Source organism: Silurus aristotelis, assembly GCF_946808225.1.
Source record: "Silurus aristotelis genome assembly, chromosome: 6".
In the NCBI taxonomy this organism is placed as follows: domain Eukaryota; kingdom Metazoa; phylum Chordata; class Actinopteri; order Siluriformes; family Siluridae; genus Silurus; species Silurus aristotelis.
This window is the reverse complement of record NC_139579.1, coordinates 17,661,374-17,675,555: the sequence shown is the minus strand read 5'-3', so window position 1 is coordinate 17,675,555 and position 14,182 is coordinate 17,661,374. Positions and strand designations below refer to the sequence as shown.

Sequence of the window (14,182 nt, the reverse complement as noted above, 5' to 3'; positions counted from 1 at the left end):
TTCCATTTGTACTTAGGCCAATTTCTTTACAATAGCACCATCAGCGAATCAGATTTTCAGCACTCTGTAAAAGATTTCATTAAGGGTGTAGAATAATGTGTAGAAGTGTAGACTGGGAGCATAAAGGCCTAAAAATGGACATTCAAAAGAATTTTGCTGTGCGCCAGAAAGTTGCCAAGTCGTTTTTGGTAAGTGCTTGTGCCGTATCAAATGCTCACTATGTAACAAACTGAGTGATTAAAATCTTTTAAAATCAAACAGCTAAAGTGATCTCAGTTGCTTTCTTTTGCATATTTCTTTTTTGCAATGTAGTATAGGTGCCTCCCCCTGTTGGTCACTGGGAAATTTGCAGGATATCACTAGACGTCAGTAAAGGCACTGGTGAAGAAGAGGCCAAAGACAGCTTCTGAAAAGTCTCCGTAGTTTCCTACAATAAAACAGAAAGAGATTGTTTATAGTGCTGTTTGTGTGATTTATGCTGATGAGCTGATTTCCATTGTGATGCCATGTATGAACCATTACCCCTGGAGAAGATAACTCTGATATCTTCGCCCAGGGAGTGACCACTTCTTCCTCTCTCAGAAGTTCTTTCTCTATAAGTGTTCTAATAAATAGCAGGTAGTTGTATCTCTATAAGCACAGATAAAAAAAAAAAAAAAAGTACTTCAACCGTTGTAACCACACAAAATTAAATAAATATTGGCAGTGTCATGACTACTGGGATTGGTGGTCACCTGCAAGTCATTGGCTTTGATTATAGTGGCAAGCATTTGCTCACTGAATAGAAGATGCAATGTTGCGTGGACAGAGGGAGCATGAGTCCACAGAACAATTAACTTTTTCAATAAAGATCCGACATCAACAGCTTCTTTCCCATTACCCCCTGCTGAGGACACCAGGGGGAGCTCTTCAGACACTATGTAAAACACAAATTATTATTGTAGGAATGCTCTATTCATTCTTTATTTTTAATTAAACTCATTTATATATAAATAATTACCTAGCTTGCAGGCCAGCAAGACAGTACTGCGCAAAAGCATCTGCTCAGCTACTGAAGACATGAACTGCAAACAGAACGAAGGGGTAAATAAATAAATAAACAAACAAACAGCAACAACAGCAGAATATCAGCAGCGTAAATAAAGCAAGACGGTGTACCTTTCTACATTTCAGTGTCTGTCCCACTTTATCTAGCAGAAAGGCAATCTGCTGCACTGTAAAAACGTCTTCTTCAGACCTGGGCCCTACTGCGATGCTCAGAAACTCCTGAAAAACAAAAAAAAAAAATGGGTTCCCCTTTAGAGTCTGGTTCCTCTCAAGGTTTCTTCCTCATAACATCTAAGGGAGTTTTTTCTGGCCACAGTTGCCCCAGGCTGCTGATCAGGAATAAATACACATCATTCTCTTAAAAAAATTTTTTTTTGTTCTATATGTTCTGTAAAGCTGCTTAGAGACAATGTCCATTGTGAAAAGTGCTATACAGTGAGGAAAATAAGTATTTGAACACCCTGCTACTTTGCAAGTTCTCCCACTTAGAAATCATGGTTGGGGTCTGAAATTGTCATCGTAGGTGCATGTCCACTGTGAGAGACATAATCTAAAAAAAAATCCAGAAATCACAATGTATGATTTTTAAACTATTTATTTGTATGACAGCTGCAAATAAGATTTTTAACACCTGAGAAAGTCAACGTTAATATTTGGTACAGGAAACGTTTCTTGTAGTTTTTCACCAGGTTTTTACACACTGCAGGAGGGATTTTGGCCCACTCCTCCACACAGATCTTCTCTAGATCAGTCAGGTTTCTGGCCTGTCGCTGAGAAACACAGAGTTTGAGCTCCCTCCAAAGATTCTCTATTGGGTTTAGGTCTGGAGACTGGCTAGGCCACACCAGAACCTTGATATGCTTCTTACAGAGCCACTCCTTGGTTATCCTAGCTGTGTGCTTCAGGTCATTGTCATGTTGGAAGACCCAGCCTCGACCAATCTTCAATGCTCTAACTGAGGGAAGGAGGTTGTTCCCCAAAATTTGGCAATACATGGCCCCGGTCATCCTTTCCTTAATACAGTGCAGTCGCCCTGTCCCATGTGCAGAAAAACACCCCCAAAGCATGATGCTACCACCCCCATGCTTCACAGTAGGGATGGTGTTCTTGGGATGGTACTCATCATTCTTCTTCCTCCAAACACGTTTAGTGGAATTATGACCCAAAAGTTCTATTTTGGTCTCATCTGACCACATGAGTTTCTCCCATGACTCCTCTGGATCATCCAAATGGTCATTGGTAAACTTAAGACGTGCCTGGACATGTGCTGGTTTAAGCAGGGGAACCTTCAGTGCCATGCATGATTTCAAACCATGACGTCTTAGTGTATTACCAACAGTAACCTCGGAAACGGTGGTCCCAGCTCTTTTCAGGTCATTGACCAGCTCCTCCCGTGTAGTTCTGGGCTGATTTCTCACCTTTCTTAGTTAATTGGAAAAATAAAATATGATTTTTTTTCAAATTCAAAACATAGGTATATATTTTACTGGTGCACAAAATAAACCGTGCATCAACAACACTGTGTTCAAAGAACAAAACCATTAAACCATAATTTTCACACAAAAACAAAATAATTAATATTTACTGCAAATCAGTGTGACTTCTGCTCATGAATCATATGAGCCGGGTGTGTGTCTTGACCCCCGCCGAACCCCTGAGACTGACTCACCGAACCCCTGGGGTTCGATCGAACCCAGGTTAAGAACCACTGCTCTAGTGTCTTTGGACAGCTCTTTGGTCTTGGCCATGTTAGTGGTTGGATTCTTACTGATTGTATGGGGTGGACAGGTGTCTTTATGCAGCTAACGACCTCAAACAGGTGCATCTAATTTAGGATAATAAATGTAGTGGAGGTGGACATTTTAAAGGCAGACTAACAGGTCTTTGAGGGTCAGAATTCTAGCTGATAGACAGGTGTTCAAATACTTATTTGCAGCTGTATCATACAAATAAATAGTTTAAAAATCATATATTGTGATTTCTGGATTTTTTTTTTAGGTTATGTCTCTCACAGTGGACATGCACCTACGATGACAATTTCAGACCCCTTCATGATTTCTAAGTGGGAGAACTTGCAAAATAGCAGGGTGTTCAAATACTTATTTTCCTCACTGTATAAATAAACTTGAACTTAGAAATATACACTAGTGAGCCTTCTTGTCTGTACCTTTATCTCGATAATAACATCTGATGCCAGTGGACCTTGATGGGAGCAATCTTGTGGGCATGAGGACCCAGCATCTTGTCCTGGGGAGCTCTTCTGTCTCTGCACACTCTTGCCAGGTCCTCCTGCATCCACAGACTCGGTGCTTGTAGGACACTGCACATTCTTCATCACCCGTTCGAAAGTACTCTTCCACTCCTTCTTTATAAGAGCTATTCAGGAGCACATGCAGAGAAAACGCTTCAGTTATACTACATAGGGATCATGCCATATTAAATCAATTGTGAGTGTTTCATTACAGAACCTGTGATATTGGAGGAAAGCCAGCTGCAAGATTTCTCGGTTGCTAAACGTGTGGTGATGTGTTCAGATGTTGTCAAAACCTGTAAGAAGGGAGTTCTGTTTAGGGAGTGTTCTAAACTAAACAACAAAGAAATAAAAACAGATGCTACACGAGGCTACTTACAGCTTGCGATGTCTCGTCAGGTAAAAGAACCCTTATAGCTCTTGGAGCATTCTCGCTGCAAAACCTGATACAGGACACACGTTTATTAACCACAAAAAAAAACAACAGTGTCACACACATGACTATGAGTATTAAAGCTGACCTGGTGGCTCTCTCCAGGGCCTGCATGCCTGCATCACAGAGTTGAGCACAAATCGAGTCATTCAGCTTGGCTGCATTAACACTATCTGAATTCAAACCGTCTCTGAGAGTCTTCTCTCCACTCTGTACCAGCTCGGATACCAGTGTAGCTCTGATTTACACACGTGTACACAAACATATACAAATTATAAAAGTATACAAATAAAAAAAACAACTTATATATATTTATCAATGACCAATAAAAATTCACACAGAAAATACATATGAGCAATGAAACTGACTTGATGTGTTTGACACCGTTAGATCCAACTCGTTCAGCCACAAATTCAACGGTTCGTTTAAGTGAAGGAGGCTGATTGTGAAAGAAGGCCTGCTCCAGGTCCAGCTACAATAAATCACAATTGTATATTACTTTGTGCTTTTGCATAAACAAGAAAATGGTTAGATGTTTGTTCTGTCTTGTTAAGACGTAAAACACCAAAAATAAAAACCTGTATAACCTGTAGTTTCTGCTGAGAGCGGGTGGTGGGGGGACCTCTGGGCTCAGCAGATGTTGGCGTGATCTTGCGGATCATGCCTCCAGCCTTGGACGCATTACCCGACACAAAAGCTGCCAACAGCTTGCGAAACTCCCCTGTTAAACAAGTTCCACATTCAATATACAGAAAAACATTAGATGATTACTGGAATCTCATTTGTAGGCAATTCTAAGGAATTCCTCTCACCTAAATATGGGCAACAGGTATACAGAAGCTGCTGATCCACTAAAGGCAGGTTGTCCTGAAGAAAAAAATATATTATTTACTACTTGGTAATTACACTTGGAGACTGCATTTATGTAAACATTGTGGATGATGGCCATCTAATCGTTTCTGCATGGCAATGGATTACAAACAGATTTGACAATATGGTGTATACAACCTTTATACAATAGAGCAAGTAGACATTTTTTAAAGCTTTTAAAAACTGAGAATGATGTAATAAAAGTATGTAAAAGATGAAAATTATTATTTAGTTTTTTTTAGATTTATTATTAAAATAGTATGGAGAAAACCAGTTATGTACACACACAATTTGTGGAATAAGGAACTGCAGGAGAGCATATGAAAAAAGTGGCTGGCAAAACAGAACTGGTATCGCCAAAGTGATGACGCAAAAGTAAAGGAGATGTGGCAGCAGGTAAAGGCATATGAGGAGCTGTATGAGAAGTTGGACACTAAGGAAGGAGAAAAGGATTTGTATCGATTGCCGATTGGCCAGGCAGAGGGACTGAGCTGGGAAGGATGTGCTGCAAGTTAGAGCAATAAAGGATGAAGATGGAAATGTGTTGGCTAGTGAGGAGATTGTGTTGAGAAGATGGAGAGAGTATTTTGAGCAGCTAATAAACAAGGAAAATATGAGAGAGAGAGAGAGAGAGAGAGAGAGAGAGAGAGAGAGAGAGAGAGAGAGAGAGAGAGAGAGAGTTGGATGGTGTGGAGATGGTGAAGCAGGAGGTGGATTGTATTAGTGAGGAGGAAGTGAGGGCAGCGATTAAGAGGATAAAGAGTGGAAAGTTAGTTGGACCAGATGACATACCAGTAGAAGCTTGGAGATGTTTAGGAGAGATGGCAGTAGAGATTTTATCCAGAATGTTCATTAAGATTTTAGAAGGTGAAAGGATGCCTGAGGAATGGAGAAGGAGTGTGCTGGTACCGATCTTTAAAAATAAGGGAGATGTGCAGACCTGCAGTAACTACAGGGGAATTAATTTGATCAGTCACACCATGAAGTTATAGGAAAAAGTGGTGGACACCAGGCTGAGAAAAGAGATGACCATCTGTAAGCAGCAGTATGGTTTCATGCCGAGGAAGAGCATCACAGACGCCTTATTTGCTTTGAGAATGTTGATGGAGAAGTGTAGAGAAGGTCAGAAGAAGTTGCATTGTGCGTTTGTGAATTTAGCGAGAGCGTACGACAGGGTGCCGAGAGAGGATTCGTGGTATTGTATGAGAAAGTCAGGTGTGTCAGAGAAGTATGTGAGGGTGGTGCAGGCCATGTATGAGGACAGTGTGTAGTAAAGTGTGCAGTAGGAATGACAGACTAGTTCAAGGTGGAGGTTGGACTGCATCAAGGATCGGCTCTGAGCCCTTTGCAGTGGTGATGGACAGGTTGACAGATGAGGTCAGACAGGAGTCTCCATGGACTATGATGTTTGCGGATGATATTGTGATTTGTGGTGAGAGCAGTGCAAAGTAATGGAGAGTGTGTTAGAGAAGTGGAGAAAAGAGTGCAGGCAGGGTGAAGTGGGTGGAGAAGAGTGATAGCAGGAGTGATTTGTGATAGAAGGTTAACTGCAAGAGTGAAAGGGAAAGTTTATAGAACTGTGGTGAGACCTGTGATGATGTATGGTTTAGAGACAGTTGCATTGAGTAAAAGACAGGAGGTGGAGCTGGAGGTAGCAGAGCTGAAGATGTTGAGGTTTTCTTTGGGAGTGACGAGGATGGACAAAATTGGGAATGAGTTTATTAGAGGGACAACGCATGTAGGACGTTTTGAAGACAAAGTGAGAGAAGCAAGATTGAGATGGTTTAGACATGTGCAGCAGAGGAACATGGGGTACAGTAGGAGAATGCTGGGGATGGAGCCACCAGAAAGGAGGAAGAGAGGAAGGCCAAGGAGGAGGTTTATGGATGTGGTGAGGGAAAGCATGCAGGTAGTTGGTTTGATTAAGGCAGATGTAGAGGACAGAGTAGTGTGGAGATGTGGTGACCCTTAAATGGAGCAGTCTTTAATTTTTTAAAGATATGTTCTAAATAACTGTTCTACTTATTTTAGCATACTTGAACAAATGTCTTTAATTCTTCCAACAAATCTTATTTCCAGTACGGAGTGAGTAGTCACAGTGACACAGCGCAAACTCTAATATCTTTTTACATCCCTGCCTTTTTTGTGCATGTTTTCAAGTTTAACATTAATAATAAATAATAAAAAAAAAAAATCACTCAAAGTGGGAGGTGAAGACCAATCAAAGTTGCGGTCCGCTGCGTAATACGTTCCAGAGGGAACTAAATGATCCACGCATAAAAAGGAGTACCGAACAAAAGCCCTGTACCGAGAGATTTCAGTATGAAAACGTGTACCGTTACACTTCTGGAGGAAAAAATAAATAAATAATTTACACAAACCACCAAATACATAAGTCATAATAATAAGTCATAATAGAGTCAGTTTAATCAGCTTCAGTGGTATAAGCAGAACAGCCTTTATAGCTAAATAAATAAATATACAATCCATCCATCTGCATATTCTGTTTACTAAAACAGTCATTTACTCACCAGCCCTTGACTGCTGTGATCCTCCAATTCCTCTAGCACCTGCACATTACTGCTAAAGAAGAGATCGTCTGGAAATACTGGGATCTAAAGTCAGACAGTGAGAATATTAGTCTAATCATGTGTGGATACCTGTTCCTGTGTGTTTAAAGTCATTGAAAGCAGCTGGTCTCACCTGGAAAAGCCAACCCAGCACTGCCACCAGCATCATCTGATTCAAGTAATACTGCTCTAAAACTTCACCCAACCTCATCCTCCTAACACAAAAAGTATAGTTGGGATATTCACAAAAACAAAACATCACAACTGATGTGTTGCATGTGACAAACCTGTAGATATGAAGTAGGAGGCCCAGAGCATTCCTGTAACATGGTAAAAATGGGCCAGTGTAGTCCAGCATGGAGAGAAACTCCACCAGCCAGGGAACAGTAAGCACAGTGCGCTTCCTGCGCACACAACTTATCAACAATGCAGAGACATCCAGCACTGGGGCGCTCTGAAAAATACACCGAAAAGAAATGTAAGCAACTGGCATTTCAACCCAACATGCATTTCACAAAAATGCCCCTGTGAAAATCTCTAAATAAAAACGTAATTCCGTCATGTACCTTACTGCGCAGGGCGATGGAAGCCTCCTGGATCTCTCTGGACGGTGCCTCAGAAGTCTGGTAGGGCATAAAGGAGATAAAGCCCAGGAACTTAGCAAGAAGTCGAGCCAAGAGGAGTACTGAAGAGAATCGCTGCTTTTCATCCTTCAGAGAGAGAGATGTTGAAGTGAGGTGAGATTCAGCGCTCGGTCATATTTCATGCATAGCAACTTTGGACAGTGGAGATTGGCTTACAATTTGCTAAATAATTTAAATCTAATTCGTGCAACACATTTTGGTACTTGGTTCAGGGGAGTGGCAGCTCAGTGGTTAGGATGCTGGACTTCTCAACAGAAGATCATGAGTTCAAATCCCAGCACCACCACCACTAAGCTCCAATTCTTGAGCCCTTCAGCAGAGCCTTTCAACTGCTCAGCTATCAAAACGTTTCAAAACTAGTTTCAACACACTAACAGATGGCAGCACAAAGCTGCACGCACAGTCACTGGGCACATCAACCTTCATAAGTCAGTGTGCCAAGACATCATCCTGTTTCAGGAGCTGTGCAACCGATGCTATTCTGACCATGCGAGTCATTATGTCTGCGATTTCATCATGGACTGCAAGTTAAAACAACGAGCAAACGTGAAAATCTGCGTGAAACTCTGTAGATTTGCCACAGAGACGTTTGACATGAAGTGTACGGTGATGATGCGATGAGTTTTTCGAGGTTTCTTGAGTGGCATGTGCGCTTCAAGAATGAAAGATCATCACTGGAAGATGCTGAGAGATCAGGAAGATCTTCAACAGGCCGTTTTGACACCATTGCGGAGATCCTTTTTGATACTACCTCGTACCATTTTAAGTCGCCCAAAAACAAAGGCATCTGCCAATTGCAATAAATGTAAATGTCATCTGAATGCTAATCGCTTACCAAACGTTTAAAGAAATTATTTGATAAAAACATAATAAAAATGTAATGGGTCCTTTCTGTAATTTCAGAAGGTTTTTCTCTATATTAGGGAAAACAAATGGAACACATATGTACTATAATTTGTTTTGTCAGTATTCTATTTTAACCAGTCACATATTTTCAACCTGCTGTTCCATGTCCCCATCTCCTACATCCTCGCTTGTGCTTGAGGAACCATCAGGGCCGAGGATAGACACCTCATTCATCCACAGAAGCTGTTGACACAAACCATCCTTCAGGTGTTGGTTCAGCTGGCAGCTGTATCAGAGACAAGGGGAATGAAAAGTGGTTACTGTAAATGTCATCACAATATATCAGTGTGTCGATAAATCATGGCTCATTAAAAAAATAAAATTAAATTAAAGTTTTTATGCAGGTAGATTAATATTATTGTTGATATTTTCATTTGGGGAGAGGAAAAAAAAATTACAAATTCTTTTACAGCAAATTAATTAAATTCATATTTGAACTAATGAATAGTAACAATCTAAGTACCCAAACATTTATCAATGGAGTTAAATTAAGCAAAAGTTAAACAATAGGTTTAGATGCTAACTGTCACAATGACTTTTAATAAAGAGAATTAGGCAATTCATATTTAAAGAAAAAAAGAAGAAACCACAACTCTAATATTACCAGCTAGCTGTCTGTAAAAAATTTCTGAAGAACTCCTGGTGTCCAGGGAAAGAAGGTGGAGGACAAGGGCCACTTAGAGCCTGTGGTTGGATCAGACGCTCTTGCAGGCGCTTCAGTCTCCCCAGGCTGTCTGCCCCCACCATGCCCAGCAAATCTGCATCTGGAGCATCACCAGGAGAGCTGAGCTCCCTATGGCTCTTACACATCTACAGCAAGAAATTAAGCAAATTTGTGAGTGCAAGCCAAGTACGTGCAAGCTGGACGCGAGGAAAAACTAATGACAGCTTACCTGAACCAGCTGCTTCTGGAAAAGCCTGGCAAAATGACAGTGATTTCCTGCTGCTGCCAACTGACTGACCATTGCCCTGTAGGAATAAATATTAGCATAATCATGGATTGGGAAAGCTTTATAGTTTCATAATCTAATTCTTTATACATACTTTAAATGGATAAAACAGAGGGGTCACCTCACCTGACCCGGTGGCCTAATGCGGGCTCAAACTCCCACCCTGGTTCCGTATGATAATCTTCCCACTCTCTTAGCAGCTCATAAAAAATATCTCTGTAACAGCACATGGATATATGAAACAAAAATTTAAATTAAAAAAATTTAAAATTTAAATTGTTGCTCTGACACACTGTGACCTCACAGAGTTTCTCCAATACTGTACCTTTGTTTCTTAAATATGTGAAAAGCCTTATCACTGCTGAAGTTAGTTCGGTTGTCTGTGGCTGGCTGGAACGGCACTGTATGAATGAAAGCGCGCTCGCTGGGAAGTACCTAGGGCGTCAGTGAAGAAAAGGTAAGAAGTTTGTTCCAAAAATGACAAAATGAAAAGGTTTATAGCTGGCCACAGGTGTCTGGACTGCTAATTAACCTGGTCCTTTCACGCTAATTAAAACGAACGAGATTATAAGAATGTCATTTATGGATTATAAACCTTAGCTGTGCAGGCATCTTGAGCTTGTGCCAGGCGATCTCGCAAGGCTGGAGAGAAAGTGGTGACTCTCTCATTTTCTGCCAGGAGGCGCAGAGTGCAACGATCCAATTGCGAAAACAAACTGAGCAAAAACAGGACCAGTCAGCGCTAAAGCAATGCAGATGACGTGAAAAAAAATAAAGAGAAGCCCACTTACCAAAACTGTTTCTCCAGAACTCGCACAGCAAAATACACACAGCTGTGGACATTTCCCAGATAAGCTTTCTCAAGAAAATCTGCAAAATGACAAACTTCTTATAGACATGAATAGAAAAGAGTTTAGGCAAAATTAAGAATAGGCAGAGTGCAACACTTACCTGTTTTTCGTTCACACACACTAGGACACTCTTCTGTTAATTCAGAGGTTGATACACTCCGCGAAGTCAGCAGCTGCAGCACAAAGAACAGCTCCAGGAACACGCATGGCACCAAGTTCTCTAGAATGACAAATTCAGCAAAAAAATAAAAAATCTTAAAATAAGTACAAACGTTTACATAAAACTAACTCAAAGGTGTGAATGCTGAATGGGCAATATTTTTGCAGCCGTCAAATATACAGCAGTGGACAAAAGTTTTGAGAATGACAAACTTTAATTTCTTAAAGTCTGCTGCTTCAGTGTTTTTATTACTTTTGGTACTAAAGTATAATTACAGGCATTTCATAAGTGCTGTCGATCAACATCTGGGTCACATCCTGACTGATGGCGGCTCATTCTTGCATAATCAATGCTTAGAATGTGTCATCATTTGTGGCGTTTTGTTTACTGCCCATGGACCCAAAATGTTTTGCTTCCTGAGCTACTTAGTTATTTGCCTTATGGCAAGGTGCTCAATCATGCTGGAAAGGGCATTCTTCATCACCAAACTGGTAGTGCTCACCTTTTCTTCTCCAGACATGCTTCTTTCTAAGTGCCCCAGACAATCGGAAAGGGGATTTTTCAGAGAAAATGACTTCAGGATTGCTCCAATCCTCAGCAATCAAATCCCTGTACCTTTTGCAGAATATCGGTCTGTCCCTGAGGTTTTTCCTGGAGAGAAGCAGCTTCTTTGCTGCCCTTCTGGACACTAGGCCATCCTCCAAAAGTCTTTACCTCATTGTGTGTGCAGATGCACTCATGTTTGCCTGCTGCCATCCCTGAGCAGAGCTCTGCGCTAGTGGTGCCCCAATCTTTCTTGGGCGCTCTGAAGCCTTCTTCACAACAATTGAGCCTCTCTGCTTGAAGTTCTTAATGCAATCTCACTAGCAGCAATATCCTTGCCTGTGGATCCCTTGCAGGTAACCATGTTTTACAGAGGAGGAACAATGATTTCAATTATCACCCTCCTTTGAACGCTCCCAGTCTGTTTTTCTAACTGTATCAGCAGGACATTGTGATCGAGAGAATCACTGACATGATGTCAGCTGGTCCTTTTGTGGCAGTGGAAATGGATTATGTCCATTTTTCATGACAAAGAGGGACTTTGCAATTCATCTGATCATTCTTCATAACAATCAGGAGTATAAGCAAATTGCCATCATAAAAAACTGAGGGGAAAAACTGTGTGAAACCGAATATTTGTGTCATTCTCAAAATGGCTCACCAAAGTCACTATTCTCATTTTGTACATTTGTAATTCATATTTCGTGCATTCTTTTGTACTCCTTATGTCCTTAATTTGTGTCACAAACTGCTTGGAAAATTCACAGAGTAAGAACTGTCTGGTGTGCCAGACTGTTTCCTGTACATATGAGAATAAACTCTTGAATATAAAGCTGTTAAGTTGAAAATCAGACATGACCATTCTAACACACCGGACCTTAAAATGGCCACAATTAATATATTTTAAAAGTTTTGATTCTTCTTATGAATTCATTCAGATTTGGCTTTTATTTAAATTGCTGAGGCAATGAAAATGTCAAAAGAGAGAGAGGGGAAGAAAAATGTAAAAAATAATACAGTATGCTTTGCTGATTTTTCTTAAATGATCAGCAGAATAGAATAGAATAGAATAGAATAGAATAGAATAGAATAGAATAGAATAGAATAGAATAGAATAGAATACCCTCTGGTGGTATGTTACCTGAAATGCATACACAGTACAGCTCAGCTAAAAGCTCAAGCTCTGGTGCATGAGTCACTTTAGTGGGGTCGGGACAAGGAGCCTGCGGATCAGGAGTCACCTTTGAACCTGAACTCAGTATGGATTTGGTGGGAGTGCAAACACTGGAACTGGGCTTCAGCGGAGAGCAGCTCTGCTGTGCAAGTTTAGACCTGAAAGAACGAGAGCCATGAGGACAGTAACAAAGACATTAAAAACACTTCATAATTGGACTAAGAAATAGTTGAGAATCTGACAGATGTTCTTTTCAAAGCCAGAATTTCAGATACCTTTCTTTCTTTAGTAGCTCCCTCTCCTCTTGCAGACAAAGTGGGCTCCCAGGATTTATGGCCTCTGGGATGGAAGGAGGACTGCATGGCTTGCTGAGGGGCGTGGAGGTAAAGCAGCTCTTGGGTTTGGAGTTCGGTCTTTCAGCACTGACTGGTGTTGGGTTGATGCGTCGTGAAGGTCTTGTCGCTCTAAAAGCATTCGGACACATCAATATTTGACTACAAAAAAGCAGCTGAAAATTCATGTCACTTGAGTTGATTTTTTTACATGGAAATGATGTCACTTATCCGCTGGTCAGTACTTCAATAAGAGTTTAAAAGAACACATTATCAGAGCATTTCGTTAAAAACTTTTCACAGAACAGAAATAATTTTTTCCTTACATAGGGGTCGCATGAGATGCACTGACTGGAGGAAAGTCCTCCAAATTGTTTAAGTTGAGCTCCACTTGTGTAGGGGGTGACAACGGATCATAATTCCTCCCTCCACCCCGTTCCTTACGTCCTGCAACATCGTAGCCGCCAGCCTCTGCAAAATAGCCGCCACGTGCACCGGAGTGCCGACTTGACGCCGACGGTCCAAACCCGCTGCTTCTTTTGCGCCCTCGATGTGGCTGAAATGTCGGGCTGGCCTGAGTGTCTGGAGGCGACGTCATAAAGTCAGCAAGACAGTGGCGCTGAGCAGACCGGCGTTCGGACGTCACGGGTCTAGGGGCAGGACTCCATCCCGAGCTAAAGGATGGACTGCTGAAAGAGCTTATGCCAGTAAGACTCTGTGAGGCCGTCAGTGGACTGTCGTGCCCGCTCGGGTTGTCTAGCTGCGACGAAGCTGAGAACAGCTGGACTCGGCTGCTACTGCGGGAACCTTGGCTCGCTGATGCTCTGTTTGAGGTCCTCCGCTCATTACACGAACCCTTGGCTCTGTGAGACCTGGTGGTGCTGGGGGTCTTTGCTGGGGTGCTGGGGCCATGAGTCAGAGTGTTGCTGCACTGATCCCTCAGGAAGTTCAGGATAAATGGAACAAACTCGTGCTTCCTGGCTGTTAAGAGCACAACTTGGTCTTGGCTACAGTCCTGTCACAGACCAAAATTACAAAATTACACTTCATACAGTATTACAATTGTGTATCTTTATATATAAAGCTCAAATAACACTGACTGACTCACTCACTCATCACAAAATCTCAAAAACCACTGAACGGATTGCAATGAAATTTGGAACATACCATCCTCTTGGGTCTTAGGTGCTCACTAAGAAAGGGTTTTGTAAAATTCAGCCTGGATCGCGGCTGACTCGCAAAAAACGCGATTTCTCACGCATTGTAAACTCTTCGAAATAACAGTACGGATCCTCATGAAACTTACTACATTGTTTCTTATTAGATGTTAGATGCACGATAAAAATTATTTTCAAAGTAGTTTGCCCTGTATCGGTACTACAAAGGGGTAGTACGTTATTTGTTGACGTTACGTTCTGATCTCTGATCATCCAGTCCTGCTCAGTGCTTAC

The 14,182-nt window shown here is 41.5% G+C and overlaps 1 protein-coding gene across 2 annotated transcripts in view; it reads right to left on the bottom strand.

Moving 5' to 3' along the window:
* Nucleotides 1–293: 293 nt before the first annotated feature.
* cdan1 (codanin 1) overlaps nt 294–14,182 on the bottom strand; it is a 15,719-nt gene continuing 1,830 nt past the window's right edge. Inside the window, exons 2-28 of one of the 2 annotated variants that reach the window (XM_083543608.1) lie at nt 13,058–13,746; nt 12,675–12,863; nt 12,367–12,557; nt 10,623–10,742; nt 10,463–10,541; nt 10,267–10,387; nt 9,997–10,106; nt 9,798–9,887; nt 9,615–9,690; nt 9,326–9,531; nt 8,815–8,947; nt 7,738–7,881; nt 7,459–7,625; nt 7,305–7,386; nt 7,133–7,216; nt 4,544–4,598; nt 4,319–4,452; nt 4,100–4,203; nt 3,820–3,969; nt 3,678–3,741; nt 3,516–3,594; nt 3,215–3,423; nt 1,159–1,266; nt 1,001–1,064; nt 735–916; nt 523–630; nt 294–427 (exon numbers count right to left, since the gene is read on the bottom strand). In XM_083543608.1, coding sequence (XP_083399734.1) covers nt 335–427; nt 523–630; nt 735–916; nt 1,001–1,064; nt 1,159–1,266; nt 3,215–3,423; nt 3,516–3,594; nt 3,678–3,741; nt 3,820–3,969; nt 4,100–4,203; nt 4,319–4,452; nt 4,544–4,598; nt 7,133–7,216; nt 7,305–7,386; nt 7,459–7,625; nt 7,738–7,881; nt 8,815–8,947; nt 9,326–9,531; nt 9,615–9,690; nt 9,798–9,887; nt 9,997–10,106; nt 10,267–10,387; nt 10,463–10,541; nt 10,623–10,742; nt 12,367–12,557; nt 12,675–12,863; nt 13,058–13,746 — 3,831 coding nt within the window. In that variant the 3' untranslated portion in view covers nt 294–334. Of the gene's footprint in view, nt 428–522; nt 631–734; nt 917–1,000; nt 1,065–1,158; nt 1,267–1,300; nt 1,476–3,159; nt 3,424–3,515; nt 3,595–3,677; nt 3,742–3,819; nt 3,970–4,099; nt 4,204–4,318; nt 4,453–4,543; nt 4,599–7,132; nt 7,217–7,304; nt 7,387–7,458; nt 7,626–7,737; nt 7,882–8,814; nt 8,948–9,325; nt 9,532–9,614; nt 9,691–9,797; nt 9,888–9,996; nt 10,107–10,266; nt 10,388–10,462; nt 10,542–10,622; nt 10,743–12,366; nt 12,558–12,674; nt 12,864–13,057; nt 13,747–14,182 lie in introns of those variants that run through there. The other variant, XM_083543609.1, reaches the window with a different exon arrangement.